An 11,743-nucleotide genomic window follows, 5' to 3' on the forward strand; every position below is an offset into this window, starting at 1 on the left:
TGGCTTCAAAATAACAACATTTTCATCCTGGCTATTTTAATCCGCAATACTGGTCAGCCAGTTTGTGCCTGCCCTCGGGAAATCCAGCTCCCAGAAGATACTCAGTTTGGGGCAGTCAGCTTTTGCTGTACTTATATATTCCCCTATGGGATGCCACAAGCCAGGCAGCCTGTTTGTCGTGTCTATAGAGTTTATATGTTTTCCCAAGAGTGCTCCTTTCTCCACTGAGAAAGTCAATCACCAAACTGCCAAGTGCCAGCTCAGCTATGGAGAAGCTCTACCCGATGCTCTACCTGTGTTTTTTAGTCAGGGCTGGATTTCAGCCTGTAGCCGTAATATGTAAATACCAGACAGCAGAATAAATATTGGTATTTTTGCTAAATGAAAGGTAAATGGCCATAATTTGATACCACTTAGGAGATGCAAACACATTAAATCTGACATTTCAGTGCAGATACAAGCACATTTAAAACTTGGAGAAAAAGCCTTTTTTCTTCCCTTCTGATTGTTACAGATATATTAAAAATGCTTTGCTGAAGGAAAGTAGATTCACAGCAATCTAGAAAAGAATTACCCAGCCTCTGAATACAAAACATCCAGAGAGAAAAAAAACTTGGGAGTGGAGCACCAGCTTAGCCAACTGCTGACTGGGATTCATTTTTAACCATTCCTGTATTTCTTTATCCTGATTTTTTTAATCATTCTTTTTCCAAAAGGAAAATAAAAAACAATAAATAAAGGCACATGCAACAGGTCCTGTGCATAGACGGTGACAAGAAGGATGCATTTTTATGGGAAAACCTTGCCTTATTTCTCATGCAGACTTTTGCTGGTTTACCCAGGACAAAAGGCAGACAGCTCACAGCAGCTCAGCTTTGGGATTACCTTTCGGAGGCAATTAGACCTTCAGAAAGCTTTTTTTGATAGTATCTAAGTACAAACCGATCACGGCTCCCTGTTTTCCACAGTGTCACCAGTGATGGGGAAGGTGACACGGAGTTTGCGTGCCCATTTAGATCCTGATCTACTGGGTATTCAGAGTGCCAGACCTCTGCCCGTTTCATAGCCTTAATGAGAAGTTCAGCACCTAAATCCACCTCGGCTCTGAGACACTAAACCTTTTGCAGAGCCGTGCAAGCCCTGCACACCCCTCGCCGGGACAGCCACAGCCGGTGCTCCCAACGGCTGGCAGCCCCAACTCTTCATCGGTCGCAGGCGAAGAAACGCTGCCAGCACGAGCGAGAACCAGGACGCAGCGAAGCCGCGTCAGAGCGTTTCATGTGGCTTTAAAAAGCCCAGTTTGATATTGCAGAATGGGTGTTTCTACCCCTTTATTTTTTCCCCCAAGCAAGATGCCGGCTGGCTGAGCGCATCCAGCATCAGGGGCCTGGGCTGAGGGGCTACCCCCCATGCACGCTGGAAACGCGCTGCCTCTTCTTAGTCTTATCGTTAGCATACAAATATTCCTTAATTGCCTTGTCACAAGAGATTACCTCAGGCCATAAATCACCTCATCCTCCTATTACCTCGGGTTTCTTTCTCCACTTGCATAAAATTAACTCCGATCATGCGGTGGAACATTGGGAATTTTAAAACACTTACTTTTATCAATTAACATTAGTGTATTTTAATGCAATCGATAGACCATTACGTTATTATGTTTACAATTATTAGCTGTAAAAAATTGCTTTCAGGAGCAGTCACTTTAAATAAGGTGCAAATCGGATATTACAAGACCATCTAATGGCCTAGAGACTCTTTTATTTTCAGTCTAGTTTCCCGAACAAAATGGCGGCTTCAGTCCTGCAGCTAATAAAGGTAATAACATTGATTTAATTTCCAATATGGGAGCAGTACTGCGCATTTCACAGGGCTACGCAGGGCTGCCTGGGCACTCCCAGCCATGCCTTGGGTAAAGGACCCAAGACCTCAGTAACTGAACCTCCACGGTGAATGCACGCTTAGCCCTTTGCACGGGTAATGGCAAATACTCCCATCCTATGAATTCAAAGGTAAGCACTAAAAAACCCATACAAGTCTGAAAATAATCATAGAACATCCGTGGGTTTATTGTTTTTTTTGTATAGTTGACGTTAAACAAGCGTACGCTGTCCCAGTCCTAACATTTACATGTGCGCCTGTAGTGATGTTAATGGTTTATCTTTCAGGGAACTTGCATAAAGTGAGAACTGGTGTTTTGTACCTTAATTTGGAAGACAGACCGCAAGAGAACATGATGTTTTACAAGTTAGCAGTTCATTTAGTCTGGGATTTTCAATAATTCTGCTGATTAGCACACTAATGAGGTAGAAGGAAAAGCGAGGTTCAGAGATAAAAATGTGATGCAGCAGATTCAAGGTGATGACAAAGACATTATTTTCAGGAAAACAAGGATTCAAGGTATGCTTTCAGCAAACAGGATGCTTAATAACTCCAAGCACGTTCACATTTCCAGCAGCCTCTGCTCGATGCAACAGTGTCTGAGTTTTTAATTAAGCAAAATCAAGTGATGAGCTTGTTAAGAAACAAAAGGTAGTGAAAAGCATTTTTAATGAACAGCTCTGATTGTTCTTGAGGATTTTCCAGGAATCTGGTAATAAAATTAATTTCAGATTTCTCAAAACTAAGGAAGATTTTCCTTGGGATGTGACATAGTTAAATAATAACAATATTGAAAACATTAATAAATAGTAGATTCTCTTTAATATTATATACTAATGCCTTTCCTAGCAGAAACTTAAAATATACAAGGAATTTGCTTTCAGATAGACACTAAAAGCAAGTTGCCATGTTTTCAGCTGGTACAAATCAGTGCTGCTCCACTGCTATCCATGAAGCTACACTGTTTTACGCCACTTGAGGATCTGGCCCAAAACTTTTACCCTTGAAAAATTCAAGAGGACAGAAGTCATGGCAAAACCAGATTCTAACCAATTTGACGGAGGAAGAATATCAAAGGGTGCAAAAGGGTATACAACACGTCTCACCTGTCCCCAATCTCCTGCTTTCCACTTCGGACATCTGCCCCCTCTGCATTTCTTTTGCACATTGGGCTTAGCAAGGTGCTTGCAATAATCTTCTTCTACATGCCTCCCTTCCTTTGACAAACAGTACACATTGCGGTGCTTTTGGCCCCTTCCACAGGAGACAGAACACTGTAAATATAAAGTAACAACAGATCAGCTTTCACGCAGGGCCACCTACACAGTTCTACATGGGCCATGGCTACCCAGGGCATTTTCTTTTAACTGGACCAAAAAGCACATCCCCCGGTCCCCGGCAGCCTGCACAAAGCTTGAGGGGGATGCGAAAGGGCAGAATTTAACTGCTGGAAATGCTCCCATTTGCACTTAATATTGCATTATATTCTTGGTCAAAGCTCCCCAAAATGCCAACATCAAATTAGAGAGAGCGGCTGACATTCAGCAGGGGTAACAGGCTGGATTCCTAGCATTGCTCCAGTGGTTTCAAAGGAGCAGAGTCATCTTACAGGGATCAAGGCAGGAGCCCTCAGTATCTACTTAGAAGAACTTGAAAGGAATCATTTCCATTTACCTTGGTACAAAGGAAGGTCAAATGTTGGTAAATCGGGAGAGTAAAGTGCGATATACACCTTCACAGAGGGAAATAACTGCACAAAGGACAAGGCAAAAGAGAAAAATGCAGGTTTCCCATGTCCTCGGTATTAAAGTTCACGTTTGTTTGACCAGTGTAGGTTGATTTACCTTTTTTTTTTTTTTTTACTAAACAGACTGAAACGAGGACATACTCATCCTTAAGATTTATGCATTTTGAAAACAACTCAGAAGGTGGCAAGAAGGCAGAGCCCAAAGAATCAAAGCGAAAAGCAAATCAGCAGGTACGTTAGCTGTAAGCTTTGTAGCGAAGCAACTAATTTCAACCTCCCTCTGCAGGTTCACTGAACTTTTTCAAATGTGACCACTTCTGGCATGCAAACCCCAAGCAACTTCACTTTGATTTCAGATTAGTCTCCTCCAAAAGATTTAGGAATCAAAGGGGTCTGGAATCACGACAAGAATTTAATATGACAGTTTCGTGTAGAACAAGCCTCTTACTCAGCATGATGCACCCAGAGACTCAGCTTCAATTTCTTCATTACATGTTAATGCAAGCCATTGCACGCTATGTCATAAGCAACCTGGTTTAATCCTTGAGCACAAACACACTGCTTCAACCATCTCTCAGTAGAAAATGTTCTGCTTTCTTTTCATAGCGGAGCAAACATGCAGAGATGAGGCATCTTCGTTTTGGAGCCATTCCATCAGTATATTTCCTAAGAAATAAATTCCAGCCCAAGATCTTCCCAGCCTGTGAATACATTTGAAACCTAAAAACCTACAATTTATACTCGTAGCAGCTCTGGAACATCCATTAGAATAGAAATTGGCATATGCATTGACAGCATTACAGCACTACTTCCAACTCATTCAGCCCCTATTGTGTTAAGAGGTACACAAAGAACCAACGAGAGAGCAGTAGCCCGCTCTGAAGTGGAAAAGTTTTTGGAGAGAAATGCATGTAACTCATAAGATCAGACATTGCTGCCTAAAAGCTTGTATAGGCGATGTCCTGAAGAGGGCTGTTTTCCTGCTACAAGACCACTGCAGATCAACAGAAGGTAGCTGAGGTCCCTTGCGAACAATAGGGTTTAAGGGCCACTAATGATGCTCCTCCAGGAGAGGTGGGAAGCCAAGGTGAGCCTGCGGCAGGGATGGCCGCCTCCCAGTTTTCCTGAGCCCAGCTCCAGTTACAAGACAGGCCAAAACCCGCACAGAGCAACATTCAGCCACTGAGACACAGAGGAAGTGCCGTCCCTTGTTCTAAAAGAAGACTTTCAAGAGTTACCCACGTTCATAAACTTCACTTTTTTTCTTTAGTATCAACTGAAAAAAGATTGAGTTAATGTCATCCTATTTTTATAAGCCTTCAAATTTCACCAGAAGTTCATTTTTTCATTCTTTCTACATCTCTCCCTAGGCAATGAACGTCAGCAGCAAGAAGGAAATGTCAAATCATACCAAACCCAGCTGTAAACATCTAATACTTTCATCCATTTACTGTCTTTGGACTAAAGGCCAGCACTGATACTTTAGCAAAACTTCAAGCGCTCCTCCATAAGCGTTCTCCGTGCAGGTTGGTGCCACTAAACAGTAAGTTCACATACTTGGTCAGGACCCTTTCTTGCCCCACACCCCAAGCTGGTACAGCCAAGTTCATCTTTTCTCTAATTTAGAAAATATACTGGATCCACTACTTATTCTAAAGGAATAACCACCACATTGTACAACAATGCGAGGACATTTCTGGGGAGCTGAAGTTGGTTGATAAATAGTTGATCCCACAATTAATATGGCGCTAGTAATTTCCAAAATTGTTATCACCCTTCTACAAATTGTTTGACTTCGGTGTGGAGCCTGATTCTGACATTTATCTCACCATCCCACCATCAAACAACAAGTCTGCATGCATACCTTGGTGTGCTCAGAGGTTGAGGCATAATTTGCCTAATTTTGTTGTTACTTAAATGTAATTCCCAGGATGCTGGAATTAATAATTTCTATGTCTGTCTTTAATATAAATCAAAGTTAGGCATCTGTGCATTTTTAGATCTAAACCACTCATTTGCTTTCATGCACATGTGAGTTATGATCTCATTTGCACTGACAGAAAAGAGAGGTTGAATAATCTAATGTAACCAAGTATCAGAGACTGAACATTCCTTTGCCAAGAGCCTACTTCGTAACTGCCTCCTAATTCATCTCAGGTATCTCCAACTTTTATTTGGCACGTAGGTTTTAAGCATATGTGAGCCACATGCAGAAAATAATTTAACAGTGGGTTTCATCTCAACGCCACATGACTTAGGGAAGCAATACACCTAGCTACTGCCATCAGCCTCATCCTTTATTTTGGACCCTGGAGAAACTTTGCATTTCATTAGCAGGACTCTTCATCGTTGCAAACGTTGCCACCCACTTATGGTATCTACTAGTAACAACGCCATGGTGAGGTAAGCTTTGGCCTTGCCTTCTTTAAAACATTTGAAAAGCACAGAGAAAACCATTCCTTTCATATTCCTCTTCCTTTTTCTTGATTTCTTTCCTATCCCCCACCTCATGTAGAAAATACCTCCAAGTACTGGGGATGGGTGGGTGGCACTCTGTGGAATAGCAGCCTCATCCAAGGCTCTTTGAAGTCAACAGAAAGACTTCTGCTTTTAATCACCTCTGGATTCAGCCCTGAAGGTGTACCCAAGGTATGGTATTGGCTTTTTTCACCCACCGGCTTCCTGGAGTCAAGAATCACATGCACCATAGTCAACCCACCTCTGCCTCCCCCCAAGTGCTTAAAAACATATCTCTGAAATGCTGTTTCCAGCCTGTGGTAGAGGCACGGCAACAAATAGCACCCCTGGGCGAACCTGGGAGGATAGCCAGCCATGGAGGATGGTGTGAAAACAACACATTGTGTTGTTTCTTAAAAAAAAAAAACAAAACACCAAGATGAGTGTGGCACATAAAACAGTAGAGAAGTACTATTTCAAAAATCAGCTGTAGCCATTATGCTAAAGATCCTAGTAAAGCTTCCTCTTGTTACTATCTTTATTATCTCCTAAAACTACCATAGTCACACCTGGTGCTTTACATAGAGAATAAGAACAAAAGGACTTTCCCAATAGCATTAGGATCAAAGTATTTGAGCATAGATTTAAGGGTATTATGTTTATTGCATGATTAGTTTTGTTAACACGCCAAGAACTGGGGACTGGCATGCTGCTGATTTTTTCAAATAAATATACTTAAATTAAATGCAAGAAAAAAAGTTTAAATAAATATGACAAAAATATTTCCGTATCAACTGTTTCCAGAAAGGTCAGAACACGATGCTAAATCTCTCCTGCAATGCATCGCCCTGCTCCAGGCACAGCGGCAAGCTTGTGTTTTTCTTTCCACAGAAATTTGTTTTTTGTTGCGGAGTTCAGGAATGACGAAGATCATTCTTTTTTACCAAGTATGTGCAAATTGCTTTAAATTAACCCTTGCTGCGTTTCCTACTCCGACATTCTGGAAGGTGAGGGTACATCTTGTTCATTAAGACCTCTCTAACATAGGGAAGGCTGCTACTTGATTCACTGGGCTGGTAGCAGGTAAAGAAAACAGAATATGTGCCCCAAAAGCTCTTAAAAATTTGTACAAAATTTCTGGCTGTTTGGGCCCAGGTTCCGACCCTCCTGCAGGAGACCATGACCCGCTCTTCGGCACTGGCAGCTTGTGTCGTGGCCGGGCTGCTGCCCGGCTGAGGGCTGGGAGCGCGGTCAGTCTGGCACCAAAAGGGCTCAACAATCCTGGGCACAAACAAGCAAATCTTGGTGAAAAGAAAGAGGCAGCACAGAGCAGTCAAGAGCCATGGAGCGGCTCCGCTTCTCATTAACTTTCTGCACCGAACAGGCAGCTCAACACGGAGCAGAAAAGCAAACCACCAACAAGAACCTGGGAACATTCTCCCCCAAAACTGACGAGTTTCAGAAAATGCCGTCAGACCACTTCTCCAGCCCTCCCCGTGGATCAGCCGACGATTTGGGAGGTATTTGAGATAATGAATGCAAGCTGCAGTGATCACCAAATGAATTCCTAAAGATAGGTATGCCCCGATAGCTCACCAAGGGCAGGGCTGGGGCTGGGAAGAATTAGACTAAAAACGGCTTTATCAGATTCTGCCAGGAGCAACTTCTTGGAGGAAATTAAAATCAATCCTTGTAGATTTAGATTTCCACACATTAAGGATTATATGGAAAGTAAGCGCTCATAAGTAAGCCCTCGTTCATCCTTTCCAACAATCTGAGCTGAAACATGGGCTGGATGAAATAAAGCAGAAAAACAACGGAGCCCTACAACGCTTTACACCGCCTTTCCGTGAGGGGCTGTGCTCCTGGATGTCGGCGAGCTTCTCCAGCTGCACGCAGAGCCAACCACGCACCCTCACAGTTACATTTCAGCATTTCCTATTAGTATACATCAGCTCTTACTATAACCTACACTGCTGCGATCAGATGCTGAAATCACAGCCCTGTGACTCCTGTACCTCTGAGGTCTCTCGAGCACAAAAGACATCGGAAGACACACCACCAAAGGAAAGCCTGGGTCGTTCCTCACCAGCTGAACCTTTTCTGGAAGTCTTAAAATGCCTGAGCCTTTGTGTGTTATCCAGCAACAGAGGCTCCGTGGCATCCAAACTCAGTTAATTAGCTTCACAACAGCAAGGTATTTTCGCAGGTAACTCCATTGGCTTCGGTGAGACAAGGCACCCTTAAAACAAGGGAGCAACTCCATGCTATGGTTTCTCCAGTGTCTGCAGCACTTTAGGAGATGTTTAGGAAATATTTGTTGCTGGCTACTTGTTCTTCCACCGATCTGCTTTAGCGCGGTCTCACACCTGGCTCCGTCAGCACAGCGAGAAGTCCACGTCCGCGGGGAGGGAGCGCAGTACGCAGGGCAGGACTCGCCCAGCTGGGCTTTCCTTTCCTCAAAAACTGTAAGAGGGAGCTACACCTTACCACGCACAGGTGCTGAGAGCACATGGTCATGGTGATTATAGCTGGTACAAGGCCAGAAAATACATCTGACTTTTGTACATTTAAAAGGGAAGAGTGGTCTCTACGTTCAAGGGAGGGCAACTAGATCAGAGACCTGAGCAAAAGAAACCAAAACATTGCATTGCAGTTTGAAAGAGGCTTTAGAAATGCTTAATCCAAGCTGACTACCCAGACAAACGAGAGGGCTGAAAAAAGAGACACGAACGTTCGCGTGTAGCCCAAGTACATTTGTGAGCATTGTCCAGAAACCCCTGTGGGAACATCCCAAGGAGCCCTCCCGGAGCCGAAGGGTGGCCCTTGGCAGGCTGAGCCCCGGCATCCCCGAGCAGCGCTCCTCGCCTCGGGCACGGGCGAGAGGGAACACCCATGCCAGCTCACCCCCGGCTCTGCGTGCCGCAGAGCAGAGACACGGAGTTCCCCGAGTGGTTATTTGCAAAAGGGAGAAATAAAACAATCCACTTAACCTTCACCTTCCTGCTGCCAAACCAAGCTGCAGAGACAGGCGAGTGACCTCGGATGATGTCTCATAATAGGTTAAGAAGGAAAAAAAGGGAAATTTCTTAAAGAAAAGGGTCCAACTCGATGCATTGCTGCAGCGGAGGGAAGATGCTAGCGTGTCTGGAGCCCATTCCTCCCGCAGCACAGACTGCCCCAGGGGAAAGGATGCTCTTGGGTGGAGGCTAACACCTGCAAGATTTAAGGCCCTGAGCACTAAAGTGAACAAAATAATTTCCCTGAGCTGGGAAACCTCACAGGATATATGGGAGAAAAGCGGGTAACTGCAGCAGGAGAAGCCACGCATCTCCTCTCCTATGGCATCCACCCTCTAAGTAGCACCTTCTCCCCCTCTTTCACCCACCCTGTTGTTACCTCCTGCACAAAGACTTCACCGCGTGCAGAAATCAGCAGGGCTCTGAACACACAAAGCTGCCTTAAAAGCTGTTTCCCTGCCCCGCTCCGCGCTATTTAACTTCAACAACAAACAAGCAAAGGCTCCCAAAATAGCCACCGCAGGTCTCTCCGGGGAGGGAGGCGTTAGATGGCATTTCCTCAAATTAGGAGGAGATGTGTGAGCTACCCAAGGATGCCGGTATAATGGGATGTGGAAGGCACTGATGAAGCCTATTTTCCATGCTGTGGCACTTTCAAAAGTAGCAATTGAAGCAGCAAGCAGTCTAGGCTAACTGACACTTCATATTTTTAGCGAACAGTTGTATTATAATGCCATTTAGAAGTCCCATTCAACAACAGGATTCCTCCGTGTCGGATGGAGTGAAACACAAAGTAAGGAGCTCTCCAGGGAACATCATCCCTATTTCACAGGTGTGCATCGCGCCAGCGGTTTGTAGGAGCACTGGGCTGCTTCTTGCTCCCTGGTTTTATACAGAAAAGTCTTGGCTTAATGCACTAGGGATCAAATACTGTCAGCCTGCATACGGTCTTGGGCATCAGACAGATTTTCATCCATGCTGCTGGCTCACTCGCCTCCCCTGTGAGCTAGCAAAAATTAAAACATGAATAGACCATTAAGTGCCTTTGGAACAAGACTGACTACATCGTTTTTCCTTAATGACTGCACAACTCGGTCACCAGGACAGTTAGAAACACAGTAAATGTCTTTGTGCTTAGTGTCCCTCATCACCACACGTTCTTGTTTCTAACTGCTGCAATCCCTAGGATCTGAGCAACAGCAGTTATTGCAGTTTGGGGTACACGGTATGAACGTGGAATGTGGGCAAAAACGCACACAGACCTCCCAGCGCCCGGCTCAGGGATTTGCTTGAAGGTGCTGAACTTCACAGCTCATCCTTGAAAGCGTGGTACCACTCTAACACGTCTCCTGCAGTCTAACACGTATTTCAGTTACTGCACTCAAAGCCAGTGCTTTGGGAGACAAATGTTCCCAGCAATTGCCCTTCTATTTATTGCTTTGTTTCTCCTGTGTGCGCGAGCGTGAGCACATGTGAGCGTGCAGGAGGCCTGCAGACTTTGCAAAGCCAGCAGCCATGGATGGGCCAACGATGACATGAAGACTGAAGCCAGTCATCGCTGAAGAGCAGTCCCACCACTTTTTGTTCAAGCTCAGGCCAGCTGTGCGTGGCCTAGAAAATGACCATCTCATTGAGAAAATGTGTGAGAGGGGAGGTATAAAAAGGCAACCAGAGAGGCGTACCAAATGCAACCAGGTAGCTACTCTATTTCTCAGTATTACGCTCCTGGCCATCAGCTCCTGTTTTCGGCAGGGTTTCATACTCTAGGCTGCCATATAACATGCCGCTGGGAGCTGCTGGCAGGGGCTGAGGAGAGACTTGCTCGTTTTGGGAGGAGAAAGTTTTACATTAAGTTAGGACAGAAGCATGGGTTATATAACGATGGTAAGAAACATCAGTGACTAAGCGCTCTGACTGGGCAAGCGCATTGAGGAATTTGGGAAAAGATGCAGCATCTGGGGGCAAGATACAAGAAAATAATGTTCCTGAGTCCAACCACTGGTCCAGCTCCCATCTGTCCTGGCCGCGGCAGGACGGCAGATGAGACTGGCTGTTCTCTGCAGCTCCTTACCCTGGCACTTCCCCAGCTTTCGGTCCTTGGATTAAGGGAGGTTAGAGGGGACGCTCCTTCTACTTCTCCATCAGACTAAAAGACACTAGATTTAACCACCGGGTCAGATCACAATGGGTACAAAGACTGATGAGTGCCTGCAAGGGAGGAGTGTGGATTGAGACAGCTGAGCATTAAGTTGCAGGAAATCAGTCCTGCGAGAAGCTGATCCAGCAAAGCACTTAAGTGCCTGCTCAGTGTTAAGCACACAGTGCCGCAGGGTGGTCCCTCACCCGCAGTGTAGCAGACAGGCTTCGACAGTTGTTCTCCTGCTCATGGAGCATCAACACTAGCAAACAGGCGACAGCAGAACCGGTAGCAAAAATATACCTATATAGTTCTCCTTATTTAAGGAGAAACAGAAGTGGCAATGAAAGATGTCCGGTGATGATAGGCAAACAACAAAAATGGAAAGGAAAATAAAAAACTGAGATTTTAGAGTAGCAAGAGAGGAATAAAGTGATGTTCCTCTACTAGGCAGCTGGGTACCACTGGCTTCACCCATCTGTAAGCGGCTTTTTGGGCCCC

At 44.9% G+C, this 11,743-nt stretch overlaps 1 protein-coding gene across 1 annotated transcript in view; it reads right to left on the bottom strand.

The window, feature by feature from the left end:
- Window positions 1–2,987: 2,987 nt before the first annotated feature.
- The window catches only part of LOC104618664 (A disintegrin and metalloproteinase with thrombospondin motifs 9-like), a gene marked incomplete at both ends in the record, with an annotated part of 27,833 nt that continues 19,077 nt past the window's right edge, over window positions 2,988–11,743 (bottom strand). Inside the window, one exon of the mRNA XM_010284311.1 lies at window positions 2,988–3,155. Coding sequence (XP_010282613.1) covers window positions 2,988–3,155 — 168 coding nt within the window. The remainder of the gene's footprint in view (window positions 3,156–11,743) is intronic.

The sequence above is a fragment of the Phaethon lepturus genome, unplaced genomic scaffold (genome assembly GCF_000687285.1).
Source record: "Phaethon lepturus isolate BGI_N335 unplaced genomic scaffold, ASM68728v1 scaffold41653, whole genome shotgun sequence".
Lineage (NCBI taxonomy): Eukaryota > Metazoa > Chordata > Aves > Phaethontiformes > Phaethontidae > Phaethon > Phaethon lepturus.